This window comes from Thalassophryne amazonica, chromosome 16, assembly GCF_902500255.1.
Source record: "Thalassophryne amazonica chromosome 16, fThaAma1.1, whole genome shotgun sequence".
In the NCBI taxonomy this organism is placed as follows: Eukaryota; Metazoa; Chordata; class Actinopteri; order Batrachoidiformes; family Batrachoididae; genus Thalassophryne; species Thalassophryne amazonica.
Window position 1 is genome coordinate 68,571,600 of NC_047118.1, and position 24,424 is coordinate 68,596,023.

At 40.0% G+C, this 24,424-nt stretch overlaps 1 protein-coding gene across 1 annotated transcript in view; it reads left to right on the forward strand.

Moving 5' to 3' along the window:
* The window catches only part of emp2 (epithelial membrane protein 2), a 30,596-nt gene that overhangs the window by 749 nt on the left and 5,423 nt on the right, over window positions 1-24,424 (forward strand). The window contains exons 2-4 of the mRNA XM_034190813.1: window positions 20,935-21,202; window positions 21,301-21,409; window positions 23,236-23,376. Of these exons, the coding sequence (XP_034046704.1) occupies window positions 21,125-21,202; window positions 21,301-21,409; window positions 23,236-23,376 (328 nt within the window). The 5' untranslated portion in view covers window positions 20,935-21,124. The remainder of the gene's footprint in view (window positions 1-20,934; window positions 21,203-21,300; window positions 21,410-23,235; window positions 23,377-24,424) is intronic.

Below are 24,424 nucleotides of genomic sequence, written 5' to 3' on the forward strand. Positions count from 1 at the left end.
CACGGGCGGCCGTGTTCCAAAACTCTCATTGGCTATTCACACGGCAAGACTCTGGTGGCAAAACTTGGAACTACTTGTATAAACAAACACTGCATTCAAGATGTCTTAACTTTTTTTAATATTTTTTGATTTTGATATGATTTTTTACTCTCATTTCAGTATTCGCATGGCAAGACTCTGGTGGCAAAAGGCCAACCCTATTTGAACGGCGACCATGTCCATAACCTCATTTAATGCAGTATGTTTGTTTATACAAATAGTTTCCAAGTTTTAACCACCAGAGTCTTGCCATGCGAATAGCCAAATGAGAGTTATGGACACGGCGGCCGTGCGAATAGCCACTTCCTTTTAATAAATATAAGTACAAAATCACAAATACAGAAAATAGCATTAGCATGAAGACAATACCTGCATTCATTTACTAGGCACAGACGACCCGTTTGAACTGACTAACCCGCCTGCCAAGGTTCACACACTTTCTTCATTGAGTGATGGGAGTGGTGGCAGCTCCAGCAGGTCTGTTCTTTTATGGGTTAAATTAACTTAATAAATGGCTTTTGACTAGTCGACTTGTCAGATGTTAGCTAGGCGTAGTCTACTATTACGACTGCCCATCCCATCCCTACTTCTATCCTTGAACGTTCAATAGGGGTGGATTTATATAATAGATATTATGGTCATCCACATTCTTTCTTGCCAAATCCAGAGGTGCGTTTTCTAAAAAATTATTGTAAATTGGCCTTGGTCATTGCATATCTCCACCCCTGCATGTTTTCCAATTCCTCCCTGTTACACCCACACATGATTGGCTGGATCAGGTGTGTTAAACAGAGTAGGCACCCCTTTGTGGCAAGGAAGATTGTCTTGTGATCGATTCCACAATCCAGGGTTGATCTATGCCCGTGCATGTTTTTTTTGTTTTTTTTTACGTAGAAAATGTCATACATAGCACACCGACAATACACACAGTCCTTGACAGATCCTTAGCCTGGTCTGATGACTAGGAAATACCCAGATCATCTGGGTCTGAGGACCTGCTGCATTCTTCATCAGTCTTCACAGCCATTGGGGCTACATGCCCATCACCTGCCTTCGTGTGATCTGCGTTGAGGATTTCTTGCTTCACCAGAGCCCTGTAACCATACTGGTGTAGAGTTTCTTGCTGGGACTTCATGGTTACTGTAGCAGACATGGGGCACACAGGTCGCCACCATATTTCACCCAGGCCCACATATCAAGAGACAAACACATTCTACACCCACATGCACCTCTACGGATAATATAATAGTTTCCAATTCACCGAACCTGCAGTATTTGGATGTGAGAAGAAGCGGATCACCCTGGAGAGAACATGCAAACTCCACACAGAAAGGCGAAAGGTGGGAATCATCCCATGACGTTTTTGCCGTGAGGCAACAGTGCTAACCACTAATCCACTGTGCTGCTGTTTTTATTATAAATTTTAAATATCTAATTTAAAATGATATTTTGATATCACCTTGATTTTAGAAAATTTAGATGGTATTTTTCATATTTTTTGTGCTATTTTGGATATTTTGTAGCCCAAACTAATTTAAGAAACAAACACACATTAATCAATGTACACACTGTAGCTCTAAGCCATGAATACTGTTGATGTAGCATTTCAGTGTTGTATTTTTGCTGATCTGCTATAGTTAAAGGAGGGCGCCATCCTGTGTTGGGAGAAGGTAACAACTTGGAGGTGAGGCAAACGACGTAACTCCATGTGTCGGATGATTTTCAGATTGTGTAACAGAATAGGAAACATGCCGTTCTCAGCTAAGCCTACAATCTGATTGAAATATATTTACTGAAAATATCTACATTTGTAATCATGAGGCATATCATCAATGTTTCAAAAAATGTCATACTTTGATACCTTCAAAGTCACCAAAGATAGAATCAGATAAAATCTGGGAGCATGCACCAGTGTTGCTCATGGCTGCATTCATCGCACTATGGAACCCCCTTGGGTCTTGGATGGCAAACACCCAGGCAGACAACCGGAGCATCTCTACTTCTAGGAAATAACCATATATCTGCTGCAGCCTGGTGAAACGTGGGTATGTCCCTGGCCTTCTGCAGTTGCTGGGCTCCTCACCACTAAGGCACCTGCATGCTGGATCGTGCTCAGAGAAATACAACACATGGTCAGAATGTCCATAGCTGATGTTCCCTCACATGACACAAAGTCTTTCCAGCAGTGCCCAAGGATCACCTGGTACCAAAGACATCCAGTCTAGAGAGGTGATGAGAATATTGAGCTGGAAATAAAATTTGATCTTTATGCATTGGAATATAACTTAAATTTTTAATGAACATCACTGTGTGTGTGAATAGATGAATGTATATCACTGCTGAGTGGATCCTTGTCGTTGATTGGTGCTTTGTATGTCATGTGAAATGGATTATCCGTCCCATTTGTGTTGCATTGTATTTAGCATGCAAATAAGGTTCCATTTAGCGTGCCAATTTTGGTTCCATAACTTTTGTCCCATTGCACACTGTGAACCCCACCCACACACCTACGAGGGGGGGCGCCGTTTAGCTAAACATGGCGGAGGTTGTTTTGCTGATGGACGACGATTTGAATGAGCTAATTGACACTGCTAATTCTTCAAACACACACAAAACAAATCCACCTATGCCATAAGCCGTCTGGAGGCATGAAGAGCTGTTAGGATGAAAGCTGGACAAATTTCTGACGCAGTTTTTCACTGGACTGAGGAAGTACACAGTATCACAGACTGTTTTTCTAAGTTGACTGAGAACAAGTTTGGACTCCTATTTTAAAGTTGTTGTTGGACTGTTGATGTCAAACCACCACACCAAAATTTACGCCCCTTTTCTGTTTATAAATTCATATAATGTCAAATGACAAGCATCTATTTTAGCATTTATATAAAACAAATAATGAATGTTTTTACATTCTTTCAATGGAACAAATATTTAATTTGGGGAAAGCTGGAACATGCCATTCAACGAGGAGAAAAAATTATTAAAAACTGGAAAAAAATATATTTTTGCCATGCGTAATGACAGGCAGATTTGACTTTACATTTTATGAAACAGGCTGGAGTGGGTGGGGTGGGGTGGGGGTGAGCACATTAACCATCAGCATTTTTCACCCAGGAAGGGATCTGGTCTACACAGTCACCGGCTTCTGATTATAAGGCTGACTGGAGAGGAGGAATGACAGCATTTGTGCTTGTTGGACAGTGTTTCCGTCAGTGGACATTGTGCCAACAAAAGACAAACTGTGTGCAAAGTAAAAAGCTGCTTGTTTGTTGTAATAGAGACTGAAGCGATCTGCAACGATATGGGGACAAGTTTGCCTGAAAAAGCTCCTAACTGATGCCTCCCAAAGACGTACCAATCATAGAGTGGAGTCAGATCCACGTTAAACTTCATCCACATTCCTTTTTTTCCAATGACACAATCTGAAGAAAACAGCCAAACGTTTCCACCAGTATCCATTGGCAGTCCCCCATAAATTTATGATGCCAGGATTTCAACAATTAATTCAACAAATAATTCAACATATCACTATATACATAGCTATATAGATGTATATCCATCTATCTATAGCTATATGGACATGGATATTGGTTGAATTGTCACAAATTCCTGGATAGTTTGCCTTGGCAACAAGACATTTCATCCTACCTCGTGTAGATGTTGTACGTTTAAATTTTGTAATGACATCAGATTTAATCAATATAATCTAGGCTGGTTTATATTGAAAATTTTTGCAATGATTCCATTTAAGCTCACAGCAAAAACAAAATCTAAATAATAATAAAATATAATCTAAATAATAATAAATAATAAAATATAAATGTGTTATTACTATTGTTGTCACTGTGTAAAAATACAGGTTTCTTCCTCACAGGGAGTTTTTCCTTACCACTGCTGCTCTGGGTGTTAGTAAGGTTAGACCTTACTTGTGTGAAGCACCTTGAGGCAACTCTGTTGTGATTTGGTGCTATATAAATGAAAATAAATTGAAAATTTACTTTTCACTGTGAGTTTAAAGGGCATCATTTCAGAATTTTTAATATAAAGAATACTGAATTATGTTTCTTAAATTGATGTCATTACACAATTCAGACATGTAACAGCTCAAGGGGTTCACAAAGATTTTGAGCACTGCTGAATCAGCCCAGTCTCACGCTTTTTTCATGCTCCCGTCATGAAATGAGTCACATTTTTCATGACACGTTTTTATTTATTATTATTATTGTGATTATTACTTATTTTACAACCCCAATCCCAATGAAGTTGGGACATTGTGTAACAATGTAAATAAAAACAGAATACAATGATTTGCAATGCCTCTTCAACCTACAGTGAGAACATAAGTATTTGAACACCTCCTGCAATTTCATCTTACGTGCATGTCCACTGTGAGAGACATAATCTAAAAAAAAAAAAAAATCCGGAACATCACAATGTATATTTATATATATATATTTGTATGTTACTGCTGCAAATAATATTTGAACACTTGTACTGCTGCAAAAGAAGTATTGTGAACACCTACCAACCATCAAGAATTCTGGCTCACACAGACCTGTTACTTTTCTTTAAGAAGCCTCTTATTCTGCACTCTTTACCTGTATTAATTGCACTGTTTGACCTCTGTTACCTGTATAAAGACACCTGTTCACACACTCAATCAATCACACTCCAACCTGTCCACCAGTAGCCAAGACCAAAGAGCTTGTCTAAGGACACCAGGGACAAAACTATAGACCTGCACAAGGCTGGAATGGGACTACAGGACAACAGGCAAGCAGCTTGGTAGAAGACAACAACTGTTATGATTATTTTTTAGAAAGTGGAAGAAACACAAGATGACTGTCAATCTCCCTCGGTCTGGGATTCCATGCAAGATCTCACTTTGTGGGGTAAGGATGATTCTGAGAAAGCTCAGAACTACACAGGAGGACCTGGTCAATGACCTGAAGAAAGCTGGACCACAGTCAGAAAGATTACATTAGTAACACATGATGCTGTCATGGCTTAAAATCCTGCAGGGCAGCAAGGTCCCCTTGTTCAAGCCAGCACATGTCCAGGCCCATTTGAAGATCACCAGGACCATCTGGATGATCCAGAGGAGCCATGGGAGAAGGTCATATGGTCAGAATAGAGACCAGAATAGAGCTTTTTGGAATCAACTCCACTTACCATGTTTAGAGGATGAGAACAACCCCAAGAAAACCATCCCAACCATGAAGCATGAGGGTGGAAACATCATACTCTGGTGGTGCTCTTCTGCAAAGGGGACAGGACGACTGCACCGTATTGAAGGGAGGATGGATGGGGTCATGTATTGCAAGATTCTGGCAAACAACCTCCTTCCCTCAGTAAGAGCACTGAAGATGGGTCATGGCTGGGGTCTTCCAGCATGACAATGACCCAAACACACAGCCAGGGCAATAAGGAGGGGCTCCGTAAGAAGCATTTCGAGGTCCTGGAGTGGCCTGGCCAGTCTCCAGACCTGAACTCGATAGAAAATCTTTGGAGGGAGCTGAAACTCCAAACCTAAAAGACTTGGAGAAGATCTGTATGGAGGAGTGGACCAAAATCCCTGCTGCAGTGTGAGCAAACCTGGTGAAAAACTCCAGGAAATGTTTGACCTCTGCAACTGCAAACAAAGGTGACTGTACTAAATATTAACATTGCTTCTCACAGGTGTTCAAATACTTATTTACAGCAGTAACATACAAATAAATTATTAAAAAAATCATACATTCTGATTTCCGGATTTTATTATTTTTTTTTTTTAAGATTATGTCTCTCACAGTGGACATGCACCTAAGATGAAAATTTTAGACCCCTCCATGATTTGTAAGTGGGAGAACTTGCAAAATCGCAGGGTGTTCAAATACTTATTTTCCGCACTGTATGTTCAATTGAATACGAGGTCTGTTAGAAAAGTATCGGACCTTTTTATTTTTTTTCAAAAACCTGATGGATTTGAATCACGTGTGCTTGCATGAGCAAACCTTGAACCTTCGTGCGCATGCGTGAACTTTTCCACGCCTGTCGATTGCATCATTTTCTGGTAAGCAGCCTTTGGGTGGGACGTGTGTCGTGCGCTTGATGTTTTTTCATTCCAAGGAAAAGACAGAACTGGGCGACAGCCAGGTGGAAAACCATTCAGATGGCATTCAGTGACTTTTCAGTCGTGTGACTATCCGAGAATTGTGGAAGAGGTGGCATGTCACAATATCTCCTGTGAGACTTCAACACGGATGCACTTTCTGCTCTGCGTCAGAAGCTTCAGGAAAGAATTTCACAGCACTCTTTTCATGGCAAAATCTTCTTTCACAGTGGAATGTCCCGAAAAAGTGCTGATGTCCACCTCTTCCGCAATTTTCGGATAGTCACACGACGGTCCCCCGCATCACCACAGCGTTCACATTTGGAAATGATCTGGTCACTTCAGCATGTTGATGGCTGACTGGAGGCGTGGCTCTCTCTCCAGCGTTGTGCAGGCAGTCGTTAAACCGTTTGTACGCTCCTTAATCTGTGTGATGCTCATAGCATCGTCACCGAAAGCCGTCTGAATAATCCGAATGGTTTCCACCTGGCTGTCACCCAGTTTCTGGCAAAATTTGATGCGGCGCTGCTCCAGTCGTTCCATCTTTTTCCTTGGAATGAAAAAACGCAGAGTGCACGACACACACCTCACACAACTGAAAATCCGCCGAGAACGCTACACGTCCTCACACAAAGGCTGCTTACCAGAAAATGATGCAATCTACAGGCGTGAAAAAGTTCACGCATGCGCATGAAGGTTCAAGGTTTGCTCATGCAAGCACACGTGATTCAAATCCATCAGGTTTTTGAAAAAAATAGAAAGGGCCGATACTTTTCTAACAGACCTCGTACACCACAAAGACAAGATATTTAATGTTCAAACTGATAAATTTTTTGTTTTTTGTGCAAATATTTGCTCATTTTGAAATGGATACCTTCAACCACATTTCAAAAAAGCTGGGACAGTGGTATGTTTAACCACTGTGTTACATCACCTTTCCTTCTAACAACACTCGATAAGCATTTGAGAACTGAAGACACTAATTGAGTGTCATGATTGGGTATAAAAGGAGCATCCCAAAGGCTCAGCCGTGGCAGGATCACCACTTTGTGAACAACTGCATAAAAAATAGTCCAACAATTTAAGAACAATGTTTCTCAACATTCACTTGCAAGGAATTTAGGGATTCCATCATTTACAGTCCAAAATATAATCAGAAGGTTCAGAGACTCTGGCAGAACTTTCTACATGTAAGCGGCAAGGCCAAAACCAACACTGAATGCCATGACCTTTGATCCCTCAGGCAGCACTGCATTAAAAAACCGACATCATTGTGTAAAGATCTTACTGCATGGGCTCAGGAACACTTCAGAAAACCATTGCCATTGTTATTAGTTAACACAGTTCGTTGCTACATCTGCAAGTGCAAGTTAAAACTCTACCATTTAAAGCGAAAGCCAAACATCAGCAACATCCAGAAATGCTGCCGCCTTCTCTGGCCCGAGTTCATTTGAAATGGACAGACGCAAAGTGGAAAAGTGTGCCGTGGTCTGAGTCCACATTTCAAATTATTTTTTGGGAAATCAAGGACGTCGTGTCCTCCGGAAAAAAAGAGGAAAAAGACCATCCAGATTGTTACTAGCGCAAAGTTCAAAAAGCAGTATGTGTGATGGTATGGGGGGTGTGTTAGTGCCCAATGGCATGGGCGACTTACACATCTGTGATGGCACCATCAATGCTGAAAGGTACATCCAGGTTTTGGAGCAACACATGCTGCCATCCAAGCAACGTCTTTTTTAGGGATGTCCCTGTTTATTTCAGCAAGACAATGTCAAGCCACATTCTGTACATGTTACAACAGCGTGGCTTTGTAGTAAAGAGTGCGGGTACTAGACTGACCTGCCTGCAGTCCAGACCTGTCGCCCATTGAAAATGTGGCACATTGTGAAGCACAAAATACGACAACGGAGACCCAGACTGTTGAACAACTGAAGTCGTACATCAAGCAAGAATGGGAAAGAATTCCACCTTCAAATCTTCAACAATTAGTGTCCTCAGTTCCCAAACACTTATTGATTGTGTTAGAAGGAAAGGTGATGTAACACAGGTGGTAAACATACCACTGTCCCAGCTTTTTTGAAATGTGTTGCAGGCATCCATTTCAATAATGAGCAAATATTTGCACAGAAACAATAAAGTTTATCAGTCTGAACATTAAATAGCTTGTCTTTGTGGTGTATTCATTGGAATTGGGGTTGTATTAGATAGAACTTTATTGATCCTTGGGAAGACTCCCTTAGGGAAATTGACGTTCCAGCAGCATTGCATAGCAGCACACAGGGTAAGAAGCACACAGAGTATCAAAAGTGAGAGTAAAAAAGAAAAACAGTTTGCTATATAATTACACAACATAAATACCAGACATACTGGTTTACTGGCTACTACTGTTCCTCTCCTTCCCGTCCACTGTCTTCCTGTTTCTCCTCCTCCCCCTGAGTGGGGAGTTGTACAGTCTGATGGCCTGAGGGACAAAGGTGTGTGTGTGTGTGTGTGTGTGTGTGTGTGTGTGTGTGTGTGTGTGTGTGTGTGTGTGTGTCTGTCTGTGTTTGGAATCTGTATGTGTGTTGTTTTTCTCCTACCATCAAAATGTGAATGCAGCATTTTGACAAATCTGAAGTGTCACCCGCATGGTTTAAGTAGCCGTACAGCGTGCGGATATGATTCTGCTGTGTGTTAGTGTGCAGCTGTTGTTTTTTGTCAACACTGATATCACAACCTCCTGTCGGGTTTCAGTGAAAGCTCCGCACGTTAACACGGTCCCAAAAGTCCCTGAGGAATACCAGGCTTCAGACGGAGCTTAATGTGTGCTTCTGTGTTTGCTGAAAGGGTGTGAGTGTGTTCAGACACCATGAGCTTGAAAAGCACGAGTGTTATAATAGTCGTCCTACCAGAGCGCCACTCTGTTTCCCAGAGGTCTTTGCTCCGTCACACTAACTTTTTACTATTTACTTCAAGCAGATATGCATTTGGCTGTTTTTATGACATACTGCAGCATGCCTGAGATTTGTCAAGATGATTAATTTTGGGAGCGGATTGGTTAAAGGTTTACTCTAGGTCAAAGATCAACAAGCACATGATGCAATAAACTTTTTGCTATATCCAGTAGGGCTAGAGAGATGATCTATAGTTCGTGTTGATCAATCAACAACTTTACAATCCCACAAGGGGCAATTTCATTTGAGCAGTCCATTTAAGAAAAAATAAAATACAGTAATAATAGATAACAACAATAAAACTAATAAAAAACAAATAAAACAGACTTAAGTTAAAATGAATAGCAAGAATAAATAAATAAATAAAAACATGGCAGACCTACGCAGCATTTATAAGTCGAGTCGATGAAGATATAAACGACTTTAAAAACCTGTTGGTTCTACACACCGGGGACGCATAACGGCATCCTAAAGGAAGCAGGGAAAACTCTCCTAAAAGAACATGACCTGACATGGACTAAATGATTTCAGCCTTCCGGAGGATCTGTTGATTACAAAAAGAGTGTAAGTCTCTTTGTTTCACTCCGATAATCTTTGAACAAATTTTAACAATGTTTTTCAGGCTGTTTCTGTCTTTCACTGAGAGGCTGTCAAACCAGCAGATAAATGAAAAAACACAGAAGTCTCTCAATAAAAGACTGATAAAAATGACAAAGGATTGCAGGTCTGACAGAAAGAGTTCAATTTACAGAGAAGAAATTCTTTGCTGTCCTCGCTTCACAATGGCTTCTGTGTTGACATCAAACTTCAGCTTGTCATCAGCAAAATATTTGTGATTTATTGGTGTAGGTGGCATCATGATGAAGTAACATAGGAAGTTGTGTTACCTTTCAACAAGAAGTTAGAGGATTCTAAGAAAAGAATTATCACCACAGCTTTTTGTAAGCAAAAAACTGTGCATACTTACAATCTTGCATGTATACAGTAGTGGGCATAGCAAACGGAAAGTTAGCTTCGATGACCATTAATTCGCTAACTGAAAAGTTAACTTTTAAAATTTAGCAGAAGTTACAGCTACTTTTAGTGACTCCGTCTTGGCCACATCTGTCGGCTACTGATAAGCCGGTTTTGAGTTTAAGCACTGCAGGGGTTGCTGGAGCAGCAGGATCACAAACACAAAAGAACACATGAAAAATAAATAGATAATAAAAAATAAAACCCCAAACACTGTCATCATCTTTAACAAAAGCAGTAAATCACAGTATTAGAAGTCACACTTTCTCTATATTATATATTTATAAACCGTTAAACGGAGCTGCATTCACAAACACAAACAAATGCATGAAAATTAAATAAATAAAAATAAAATCCCAAACACGGTCATCATCTTATAAAAAGCAGTAAATCACAATATTAATAGTTATCAATGTATTGTATTTATAAACACAGGAACGGCTCACCTGTGCTGCATTCAATGCGACTGGTAAAAATCTACACTTCACCCGCACATTGAGCTTCCCCACCGAAGAAAACCCACGTAATATTTGTCTTTACATAAAAATACAGCAATAAGTGTCTTTTCACTTTAAAAAAAAGTAAAGATTTGCATGTACACGATGTCTTTAAAGCAGACACACTAACTGTCGATTTACTCTATGGTAGCTCACAGAACACCGGCCTGACTGTTGCAGACACAAACAGGAGCTAACATGTATGATTTTAGGGTTTACAAACATTTTTGACTGTTAAAATTTACTCACTTTACCAGCAAAAAAAAAAAAAAAAAAATGTTAGCAGAACTAAATTTAGCAGAAGCTAATTGGTCTGCTGATGGTTTTCAAAGTTATCTGAATCGCTAATCCGCTAATGAAAAAGTTAGCTTTGCTAATCAGCGGTTTAGAGGATTAGGGAACTGTGCCCACCACTCCATTGAGGCTTTTCAGGTTTCAAATCCTGCAAAACCTCGGAGAGGTCGCCGCGTTGCGAGATCTCAGTAACATTGAGAACTGCATTGAGACGCTCTGATCACGTTGCACTTTAACTGCTGCGTAAAACTGTTTTATATTGTGCCTAAAACTCTCGTGAATATATTCTCTGGGTTTATAGACGTTGTTATTGCGTTTGTTTTATGTAAACATGCGAGAATCACAGGCTGTCTCTCTGTTATTTTCAATGGGAGCTGCTGTGAGCTACGCTCACTTCGTCGTACTGGGGGAAAGTGAAGTTTGCTCTGTAACGTCTTGATTAATGTTCTTTACAACACTGTTTGCCTTCTTTGTTCCAGACTAATATATATAATATGTCTGAAATTCGGTTTCCGCTTATTAATTCCACGCAGATTAAACGTAACAGACACAGATTATTTGTTATAATTGTTTTAGCAAGTTTTCAGGGTATCATGCAGCAGTCTCTTATTAACGTGATGAAAAGCATCAAAAATTACATTTTTGTAGTATAATATTCATTACAATTGTCATCATGTGGATTCTCTATGTTGTTTGACTGCAGCGACTCTCTGGCGCGCAAGGGATTATGGAATACGTGAAAACCCAGAATGTACAACTCATCATGAACTATCAGACATGGATATATCATAGTGTGCAGTTTTTGTATCAGGCCTCTGCTGCTTTTCATTGCTTCATTTATTCATTTTCTGCTGCTTATCCAGTTGTGGGTCGTGGTGGTGGTAGACTAAGCATTTCCGCCACTTGTATCCATGACTAATTCTGTGCTTTTTATCACAAAATGCACAATTTTTACGATAATTTTCAGCTGAGCTGCACCACTGTAAGAGAGAATTTAGATGTAGTTCGTGTACCAGACAGTACTCCTTTGGTCAGGAAGTGTGTGTGGAAGAAGCTTATGGACACCTGGTTCCTGTGCCCTTGATGTCCTCCTTCCCCCATCTTGCTCTGTTTTCTCGCCACCCACAGCCACACACTCGCAAACAATTACTGTAGCCTGTTTCCTGTGGCTGTTTTTACTGTGAATCCATTTTGGCGATGGGGTCTAATTCCCTTCTCATCTGGCTTATTATTCGTCTGTGTATCCACGACTGCACGTCTCAGTTTCTGGGCTGTTCAGGCAGTAAAGGAAACTAAAGTTACGTTTGTGTGCACCTGGTTTTCTGTGCATTATCCCAAAGGGATCTTTGGACAAAGCGTGATGTGTACACTGAACAAACCTGTTGTGGCATCAGATTCACAACATTCACAGACATCACAGCAGCTGTTAAATCACTGCTACAAAGTTGTGTCTGGAAACAAATACAGTGTCTTACAAAAATATTCTGCCCCTTGGTATTTCACATATTTGAATTTGTTTATGCCGTTTCAAATACAAAAAGTAAATTAGGCTTCTCATTATAAAAGTTTCTAAAATTATCTTCCTTAAACTCAAACTCAAAGCAAATCTCTACAACTTGATTTAAATTAATTAAAAATATAAAAGCCAAGATGATGGTTAAGTAGTGGGCCACTTTGGCATAATACCTGTAAATAATCAGTTTTATTGCCAGTTTTCTTTAGACAGGTCAGGGGATGGATACATGAACATTTCCAAGTTACTGAATATGTCTTGGACTTTATTTGCATCAGTTATGAAGAAATACAAACAGTATGATACTCTATGTAAATCTGTGTGGAGTAGATAGTTCTCAAAAACTGAGTGACTGTGCAAGAAGGAGAAGAGTGAGGAAAGACACCAAGACACCCAGACAACCCAGAAGATGTTATAGGCTTCTGTGGCTGTGATTGGAGAAACTGCACATAGTGCATGTTTTGCATTTTGTATTACCAGTTGGACAGCTTCATGATGAAGTGGTATAGAGGATGATTTTCTTATAAAGAAAATCTGAAAGTTCTGCTACAATTTGCCAGAAGGTACATCTGAGATGCAAGCCTAGATTTGATGTTTTGGTGAAAGAAACTCCGGATATGGCCTGGGGGCCATACAATGCCCAGGTTGGGCCAAGAAGAACAAAAGAAGAGGGGTGAATGGTTGCCTCCTGAACATTGTCTAGTGGGGGAGAGTCCACAAGTCCTACGGTCCACTAGGGTTCACTGGACCTAGGGTCCACTGGTCCTAACCTCTTTATATTATTTGATGGTGTATATTACAATCCCAAACTGATTTTTAAAGTTCACAAATAAATGTAATACTTTCAAACAGTTAACAAACCAATACCAGTTTTGTTCACTTTACAGTAATAAAACATATGATTCTGTTGTCATACACCACCTTTAATTGTACTGTTGTCTATAAATCTGTAATAATGGTAATTTGCCATAATTAAATGTTTTTTTTTAATTGTCATACTTTTGTAACATTACTTAACCTAGTGCACCTTTAGTGCAACATATAGCCCATCATACATGTAAAAAAACAACTTCAACAAGCTCTCCTTAATACTAGCACTAGGACCAGTGGACCCTAGGACATGTGGGAAGTTCCCATCTACTGGCTGCTAGCACAGGCTAACAAGTTTGAAAACCCTCATTTTTATAAATCTGCATCACCAAAGAAATGAACAGGTGAAGGGAAACAAAATCATGACCAGTTGGCGACAGCATAACACAATCTGCAACCTCACTACTACCTCAGACTAAATCCTACACCCTGTAGTTTTTCATAAAATTGTTTAATCCAGGGTGGATTTAATCTTGTCTACACACACATCACTAGGGATGGGTATCGATAAGATTTTTTTCGATGTCGATACCATTATCGATTCCGCTTATCCATCTGATTCCTTATCGATACCTCTTGAGAATTTTTTGTGTACCAAAAGCAGGCTTTACAGGTTTTCTATGTCAGCGGGTCAAAGAGCTTTTTCTTATCATGTACCCACTCTGTGGAATGGTCTTCTTGCGACTGTGAGGCAATCGGAGTCCGTGGACATTTTTAAGTCAAGACTTTTTATTCTATTTTTATTCTATTTTATTTCTTCTATTTTATTCTCTAATCTTATGAATAGTTTTTATTTATCTGTTTTATTCTTTTACTTCTGTTTTTAATTATGTATTTGAATTTTTAATTTTTATTTATTTATTTTAATTTTTTATGTTGAACTGTTCTATGTGAGGTGCCTTGAGACGCCTTTTGTTGTGATTTGGTGCTTTATAAGCCGATTAAATTGAAATTGAACAGCATTTTATTGAGTCTTAAAGTAAACAAATATGAAATTGGTCACTGGATTCTTAAACTTTGGACATAATAAACTCTACATGGTGGATCCTTGATCTCTGGACATAAATAGAAATAAACAAAATCTGTAGTTATTGTCAAAAGCATTTCCTTTCAGACATTATTGGCATGAATGTCTTTCCTTTCACCTGAGCTGAGTGAGCTCTTGCAGCCGGCTGCACTGCATGTCAGGATGTAATTAATAAAGAATGCAGCTCGTCTCATTTTGGGAGGAAAAAAAAAAACATTTTAGTCTATTGTAGTTTCTTGTCTGTATTACAACGTATGTAAAAAGGTGTCATTTTATTTAAAGCCTCAATTCGTTTTATAAATTCCGACCGGACTCTGTCTTGACAAAGAGCCGTGCAGTATTTGGAGCTGTGCCATGAAATGGAGGACGATTCTCATTTCTTGACTGCAACAAGACAAGAGTTCCAGTTAGTGACTTTAATCCACACAAAAGTGACTCACGATATTTTAATGGCTTTGACAGGGGTTAAGAAGCAGACTTGCCGTTTCTGAAGAGCATTGAATCGAAGAACCAACGAACTAGTGGATCGAAGCTTTGCTTCAATAGTTCTCACTTCAAAGTGGTGTCGTGCTGCAGAAACAGTTGATTACAAGCCGCTGCAGGGTCTGTAATCAACGTAGAGGAATGATCATTTTCCCGACAAACACCCTCAAAAACAACAGCTGCTCTGAAGGACCAATAAGGGAATCGTTAAGCAAAAAGGCTATTGATATCGGTGGATCAAATCATTTCTTAACGATACTCAAAAAGAACCGGTTCTTGATACCCAACCCTACAGATCACAACTGTAATCTTTTTCTCTATAGATAAACTGGTTTTCTTTTGAAAACGTAACCTTAACTTTTCACTTCTTTCATCATCGTGTCATGTCTGTACTCAGGCCTGCTCTCAATCTTACATGTAGTAATTAAACATGTACGTACACATGATTTGGAGACATACATGTGGACACCTCACGGTGCTTTGTCTCAGTCAGGTTTTCTGTAATTTGGTGGAAGACTTTGACACTATAAATATTTCTTTGTCTCTTTCCCGGTGCCCGCCTTGTTCATAGTTATTTCAAAAAGCAGCAGTAATTGTTTGCAGATGTAGCAGTTGCAGTTCGCACAGATTCTACCTGAACAGTCCGTTCATCCTCCGTTTGGCTGATTTATGGACTATTACCGAAAATGTTATGAATTATTCAAGTCTGTTGGTGCTACATTCTCATTTTTATCCGAGACCATCACATATGGCCGTTGTCAGTGGTGGGCACAGTTCTGATAATCCGATAACAGATAATTATCGAAGATAACATTTTTATTATCGGATTATCTTTTTAAATAATTTTAAAAACCATTATCTGACTAATTATCTTCCGATAAATTTTTGTCCGATAACTTTTAGACCAATAACATAGTAAAAAAAAAAAGCTGAACAGCAGCAAACAATTTAAAATTTAAAATCAGTTGAGCACCTACCTGTTAAAAGTTTCCTAAAAGATGTATAGTTCCACCCTCTGCAAATAGAAGAGAGCTGCTTCTATGAAAAACTGCTCTATTCTCTGCAAGCAAAGGAGAACTGGTCACAAAAAAAAAAAAAAATAATAATAATAATAATAATAATTTTCTTTAACACCATACTGATATGCTGGCAATATCACCCAAGTCATTCAGAGGCATACATTTTTAACTTGTGGTTCAAATTTGAACCAAACTAATTTTGGACAAGTTATTTAAAATTACTGTCATGTCTGAAGTTTTCTAAAGTGAAATATCAGATATATGTTTTAGTTTTAAAGTAATGTGCTAATTTTTAAGGTTTTAGTGAGCACATACTGTGCCCAGCAGTGCATTATGGGTAGGATAGGCTAATCTCAGTACGTTCACGACAGGACAAATGCATTTCAGACACTCTGATCAGGCTCCACGGATAACAGCATTAAACTCTAGTGCCTAAAACTCTCGTGAATATATTCTCTGGGTTTATAGACGTTATTGTATTTGCGTTTGTTAAATTCCACACATCTTAAATGTAGCAGACACGGATTATCTGGAATTTTGTTTGGCAAGTTTTCACGGTCTCTACTGCCATCTACTGGCCAGTAGTGTTCATGGCAGTATTCGTCCTGAAGATGAGCAGACACTGTATGATATTTTTAATCACAAGTTAAGTTTTTTTCAAACTTAATTTACAAAAACTCGATGGGAGACATCAAAGTTTAAAAACAAAACGACAAAAAAACATTACAAGACAGCTCTGCTGTGTTTGCACATGCACAGTGCGAGAGGTTGGATGCTTGTAGCTCTTCAGCAGCAGGAAACCCTCACGACGGCCAACCAGAATAATATCAAACAGGTTTGATTTTCATTCGACCATACGATCGGCGATCAGGAGGTGGTCGTGAAATGTTGAACGCAGCTTGTTACTCCATTGTTACTCCTGCCTTTTATTTTATTTATTTATTTATTTATTTATTTTTGCCTTTCAGCTTCTGGGGAGCTTAGACCCCCCACCTTTTTCAGCATTTTTCTTTTTCTGCCTACAATATGGCCAAATTATCGTATCTCACTACAGGACTGCAGGATGCACGATTAACCTGAATCTTGGTCCAAAAAATTCTCACACGAATGAAAAATCATCTGAAAAAGGACCAAAACTCACACAGTGTAAAGCCAACATTTATGTATCAAGACAATATTGAGTGCACGTTTTACAATATAATAAAATGAGCGCACATTCTCTCCACATGCAAAACATTTTGCGATGACACTTCCAGGGCTCCGTAAAATGCCTGCTTTTACAAATAGAAAATGGAATATTTTACAAAAGCACATTTATCTGTAAACACCAACACACGACACATCACATTGTGTTGGTTTACATAATAAATGACTTCAATGACCAATCAGTGTTTAGCAAAGGCACATTCACCCAGAATCCTTTGCGATCTGTCTGTGTTTGTTACAAAACCTCAGAATTAGTGCATTATTCAACATTAAAAGATATATGTTATATTTTAACTTTGCACAAATGACAGAATTGACATTAATGGAGTTATTCTATCAGTATTCACACCAAACCATAAGTCAGTATAACTTTATTTTCCAAGACCTCCGCCTGACCGGAGCGTTGTGATTGATAGAGAGTCTGCTTTATGGCTGCTCTCAGCTTGCTTCTGTGCTGTAAGCCGTGTAGTAAACAAGAGCTTCTAGCAAGGGGCAGGATGTTCAAACATAGAAGTGTGGGCTCATTGTTTGGGTCTTTTGTTGCTTTTGATGCTTCCAAAAACGATTGTGGTGTTAAAATTCAAATTCAGCTTATTAGTGGTTGCAAATGTACCAGAGACAATACTGGAATTTATCGGTTATCTGTAACTTCTATTACATTTTTGGGTGGTTTATCGGTTTATCTTTAGCAAAGATAACTTTTCGGTTATCTGATTATCTGTTATCGAAGTTAATTTTTTGGTTATCTGTGCCCACCACTGGGTATTGTGAAGGCTTTGTGTCCGTCCGTCCCTCTGTCTGTGCTCAGCAAGTCCAGTTCTATTACTGCCAGAGTTTTCAAATTCACAGGGAACATTCTTGGGACACAGACCTTGCACAGGTTCAACAATGGCTAACATGGACCTATTTTAAGAGGTTAAAAAGTCACATTCTGTTTGTTTTTGAGTGGCAGCGATGACAGCCAATCAGAGAAAAGCTGCACTGTGATGTCAGTGGCTGCTCTCTCCAAAACTGCTTTGTTTTGTGTGTTTATACGAGGTCTGTCCGTAAAGTATAGGTCCTTTTTATTTTTTTCAAAAACTATATGGATTTCATTCATATGTTTTTACGTCAGACATGCTTGAACCCTTGTGCGCATGCGTGAGTTTTTCCACGCCTGTCGGTGACGTCATTCGCCTGTGAGCACTCCTTGTGGGAGGAGTTGTCCAGCTCCTCGTCGGAATTCCTTTGTCTGAGAAGTTGCTGAGAGACTGGCGCTTTGTTTGATCAAAATTTTTTCTAAACCTGTGAGACACATCAAAGTGGACATGGTTCGAAAAATTAAGCTGGTTTTCAGTGAAAATTTTAACAGCTGATGAGAGATTTTGAGGTGATTCTGTCGCTTTAAGGACTTTTCACGGTGCGAGACGTCGCGCAGCGCTCTCAGGCAGCGTCATCAGCCTGTTTCAAGCTTAAAACCATCACATTTCAGGCTCTATTGATCCAGGACGTCGTGAGAGAACAGAGAAGTTTCAGAAGAAGTCGGTTTCAGCATTTTATCTGGATATTCCACTGTTAAAGGAGATTTTTTTAATGAAAGACGTGCGGACGGATTGCAGCGTCGGCTCGCAGCCACCGCGACGCTCCGTCACAGGAAAAACACCTCTGTTGGAAGCCTTGAGGACAAGTTGGAACATCTCCAGCTGATAAACAATTTCTCATATACTCACTCCACTGAAAGCCATCAAAAGCCAACTGGATTTTAACAAATGGTTATCAACACGGAGGTGTTTTTCCTGTGCCGCCGCACCGCGTTGGCTGCGTCCCGTCCGCACGTCTTTCATTAAAAAAATCTCCTTTAACAGTGGAATATCCGGATAAAATGCTGAAACCGACTTCTTCTGAAACGTCTCTGTTCTCTCACGACGTCCTGGATCAATAGAGCCTGAAATGTGGAGGTTTTCAGCTTGAAACAGGCTGATGACGCTGCCTGAGAGCGCTGCACGACGTCTCGCACCGTGAAAAGTCCTTAAAGCGACAGAATCACCTCAAAATCTCTCATCAGCTGTTAAAATTTTCACTGAAAACCAGCTTAATTTTTCGAACCATGTCCACTTCGATGTGTCTCACAGGTTTAGAAAAAATTTTGATCAAACAAAACGCCAGTCTCTCAGCAACTTCTCAGACAAAGGAATTCCGACGAGGGGCTGGACGACTCCTCCCACAAGGAGTGCTCACAGGCGAATGACGTCACGACAGGCATGGAAAAACTCACGCATGCGCACGAGGGTTCAAGCATGTCTGATGTAAAAACATATGAATGAAATCCATATAGTTTTTGAAAAAAATAAAAAGGACCTATACTTTACGGACAGACCTCGTATACGTGTTTCTCATATATTACGCGAAAGCTAGCGAGAAATAAACATGTCTAAAACTGAAAACGCTGTTTTTAGAACCTAATAACACCTCTGAACTTGTTATTTAGTGGACATAAGCATGGTGACATCACAGGCTGGTAGCTAGCTGCAAAACCCCATTTTGTTTGTGTGTAAAATAATATGGACATGACAAGTGAAGCTCTTTAGCATCACCATGTCACCATGTCATTTAGGTTCTTCAGACTTTTTTTTTTTTTTTAAATCAGCATGGCTAAAACCTTTCAGCTTCTGGGGGGGGAGCTTTGCAACAAGTGCAACAACAGTGAAAATTAAACATTCTTAAACAAAACATTTTAGGTTTAGTATTAGGATTAATCTTAGGATACATTGCCCTCCAAAAGTATTGGAACACTTGAAATTTCACACATATGTTAGAAAGATTAAGAAAGAAAATAAGATTATAAAATCAAGCCTTCACTGTGCTTTGTGATAGAATCACTATGATGACCACTCCAAGATGGCGGCCGCAGTTCTTGCACCACAGCAACCAGTGCAGCGTCTACTCCTCTTTATAATGTCTAGGTTCATCTACCGTCGGCCGTGTGATAGAATCACTACGATGACTGGTCCAAGATGGCGGCCACATTTCTTGCGCCACAGCAACCAGTGCGGCATCTACGCTTCTTTATAATGTCTATATTTGTCTACCATCGGTTTGTGGCTTTTTACCCTCTGTGGAGATTTTTTATGCCATTTCCGGTTTGTGCCTCCGTCTACTGTAGAATGAGCCTCGCACTGCTGCGCGGCGCAACGCTCGTATAACCTCTTTGTCATATATTATGTAAAGCTAGCAAGAATTAAACACTTCTAAACCTGAAAATGCTGTTTTTGTAATGTGATAACACCTCTGGAGTCATTTCTAAGACATTTTGTAGACGTTACCGTGCATGCTAACTTCCCTAAACTCAAAGCTAATGTCCTATGGGTTCAATTAGTCTTATTTATACCTGCACATGCACAGAGGATGATCTACAAATATTCCTTGATTTGCACAACTTCCGCTCTTGTCAAAAGCTCATGTACACACACGCAAAACCTCCTGCAGATTCCGCTAAAATGTGAATTTTATGTTTGATTGAATGATTGATAGAGGGGCTTTGTTGAAAATAGATATTTCACCTTGGGACATGGAGGAGAACTGACAGAAAACAGATTACAAGATAAAGACGAACAAGGAGACATAAAGACATGGAGGGGATAATACGAAGGCGCGAGGACTGAAACTAAAACCCAGGGAGAAATCTACACATTGTGCTGTGGGAATCAGTGGATGAAAAATGAAACAACAACACACAATACTAAATAAACGCAAGGTGTGAGGGTGATGGAAGGACAGGTAAAGAAAAACATGGAGAGATGAGCACATGAAGAGGATTTGGAACTGCGGGCTGAGCTGACTGGTCTGTTGCTATCATGACCCAAACCTGGATAAGCGGCAAAAAAAGAATAAATGAGTCATACAAATCACCCCAAACATTTAAGATTTGAGCATATTAAGGGATTACATCTATATGTTGTCTCCCCACAGGTTCCTTTGATGTGACTTTGATCCACACTTGACTGTCAGCTTGGACAGCAGGCTGTCTGATGACCATATTAAGTCTGATCCAGTGAGACACACCTACAGCCCAAACAAACGTGAACATCAGTGAGAAAGGCAGCCTCAAGCATCTGATTGATATTTAAGTGGCCTGACAACCCCAAACAGAAGGACCAACATGCTGATTGTCTTGGCCTTTATCATCCTCTTCCATGTGGCTGCAATTGCCCTGCTCTTTGTTGCCACGATACATAATGCAAGTATAAGTCATAAATCAGTCCATAGTGGTGGATGTTTTCCTTATTTTGTAACTTTCTTCTGTTAGCAACCTCTCCTTCACCATCCCTACTCTAGGCGTGGTGGGTTGTCTCACCACCAGGAGGCAATGTGGCCTACTCTGACTTGTGGTACTTCTGTAATGCTACCTGCTACCCAGTTGAAAAGAGCCACACTGCTGATGCAGGTAAGAATTTTGAGTTTATGGATACATGCTAATGCTGTTACTTCATCATTCCTTTTTTCCTGAGTTCACAGTAGAACCACTATGCCTTGAGGCAAGGTAGACTCCAGCGATGTAGCACCACTGTGCCAGCAAGAAGAATGTCAGTCAGGTCTGGGAACATCACCGCATCCACCATACACAGAACTGCATTGGGTCCTGGGTGGCAAAAGACAACTGGTCCATCCTCAGCTCTTGAAAATAGACATCTGTCTAGCAGAGCCAGGTTAAATGTGTGTTTACTTGACCATTGAATTCCTGCACTCACAAATGGCTCTGTCAATTCAGTTATGTGAAAGGAATTCCATCTAATAAATTTATGTAGCCCCAACTCAAATAAAACACATCCATGCAAGATAAAGTCATTTAATTTAGTTGGAACTACATATATGTATTAGCTATAATCCAATCCAGTAAGTCAATCTTTTGAGTGATACACTCAAAAAACTGACTCATTGGATAAACTCAATTCAATTATGGGCAGGATTTCCATTGAATAAATATATGTAGTCTCAACTAAATTAAATTAAATTATCTTGCATGGATGCACTTTATTTGAGTTGGGGCTGTATATATTTATTAGATGGAAATCCTGCTCATAGATGAATTGAGTTCATCCAGTGCATCAGTTTTTTGAGTGTGGGATCCACAATGTTGAGCAGGTAGTGGACAAGGAGCTCGTCAACCATTATGAAGACTTGGGTTTGAATCCCACTCATGCTACAGAATCTGAAGACAAGCACCAGAAGCAGCAGGCCGCAGGGTCTATACAAGAACTATATCGGACGTCTTCTACACTGAGGCACCTGCATGCTGGGTCATGCTCAGAGAACTGCGCCACATGGCCAACATGATGGACCTAACATTCCCACACAGTGGAAATGCTACTTCTAATCCGAGTCGCTCTCGGTCACTGCTCATTTAATCGAGTGCAATGACACCTCCTGCCAAAGACATACGGTCCTCAACTTACATGATTTGTTAGGATCTGCATCTCACAACCAGACTTGGTCCTTCATTCTTCTGAAGAGGTATTGGCATCTCCAAACACCTCTGTCTAGCAACCTCATGACTCCACAAGGTCTTCCAAGGCATCTCCTGATTTCAAAGGCCCGTAATCCAAAGGCGTGAGTATAATTGCCGGGATAAGTTTTAAGTTTTCATCGCAAACAAATACACTTCCAGGAATCCAGGAAGTCACTGAAAGCTTGGATCTTCATGTTGAAAGAATGTTGACTTTCAGTGATTTATTTTTAAATGTGTCTGATATATAATGGACTAATACCAATGCGTCAGAAACTTGACTCATCTGCACACGACACATGTCTCCCTCTCTCCATCCCTATTACCCCCCCCCCCCCCCATGTCTCTACACTCCCCTCACCCTGGCTTCCTCCCTGCCACCTCGAAGGCAGCATGGTTTTACTGCTGCAGCCTTCAACTCCCCAAGCTGGGCAGTGCAGGCCCCTCCTGCTGCGGCCTTCACCACTTTGCCTCAATTCAGATGACGGACTGCTTCAAGTTTAGTGCACATAAACAGTGTCAAATGTACATGTGTTGTCTTTAATTCTGATGTGTGCCAGTATTACGGTAAACAAGTAATAATTTGTGGATTAATTGCTGTATCTTGTCTGAAGTAATTGGAGTGTAAACATAATTTTGTTGTTGTAATGTAACTTGTGTAATGACAGTGACAATAAATCTCATCTCTGTGAGTGAATTACGGCTGTAGTTTAGAATGTCACAGTTGAATGAATGAAATTAAATGTTCACTTGTGCTCTATCCTCAGCGTATCTCCAGGCAGTCCAGGCGACGATGATCCTAGCCACCATATTATGTTGCATCAGCTTCTTTGTCTTCATCCTTCAACTCTTCAGACTCAAACAGGGAGAACGATTCATTTTCACTGCCATTATCCAGTTATTTTCTGGTGAGTGAGGCGCACGTCCACAACCATCACTTATTTTTCACAACATTTTTTTCTTGAAATGAGGGTGGTGTCAAGAAATAAGATGGAAGGGAATTTAGCAGCTCTGCAACACCACTTCATGGTGAATGAAGTGAATTAAGAATGATGGAAACATGGCCATTTCAGAAAATACACAGGAAATTTTTCTGAGTAAAATTTACTCTGCTGGGATAACATTTAATCTCAGTCTAAATAGAGTAAAAAACACTATTGTAGAGTGTAATCGTCTCTACCAGTGTCGCCGACCGAACAGTCCCCCTCTGTTCACGGACTGTGTTCACCCAAAGCAATCAAATGGATTAATGGGATTATTAACCTTCAGATGACAAGGTAAAACCTCTTGAATCATTCTAAAATCAGTTTTAAGAAGAAATTAGGCTGTTTTAAGCAGGAACGAGGGGATATTCCATGACGCTCTGAAATGACCGACGGTCAGTGAACGCAACAGCTAGCAGCCTTGTAGCTGTGGTGCTGTCATCGCTTCCTCTGCCTTTTCTTATGAAATAATGCTGAATTTATGTGGAAATCGTTGTTGTACAAAAGCTTCAGATATCTGTCGCTGAGACAGATGATGACTGGAGTGCATAGGGTTGCCAACTCTCTGAAAAATAAATAAGGGATACCTCACTGGCAGGGCTGACCGGCCCATGGAAATATAGACTGGAATGGACATGCGCGCCTCTATCTATTAGCGTCACTCAGGACAGGAAGGCACCATTACTAAGGGTGGAAATGTGCAGCTCATCAATAATAAACTGACTGCTTTTTTTGCACTAGTGTCACTATTTCTTAATGGATTTTAATAAATGTAGGCTTGTTTCAAAGCCCTTTGAAAGCTCTTTCCAATGCACCTATGCATGTGTGGGTGAAAAAAACCCAAAAACTTTTATGTAAAATGCAGAAATTTGGGGAAATTACGACAAACTGTGCTGCTTTTCTCGCTTTATTGTCGCTATTTGTTAACAGATTTTAATAAAAGTAGACTTGTTTTAAAGCCCTTTAATTGCTC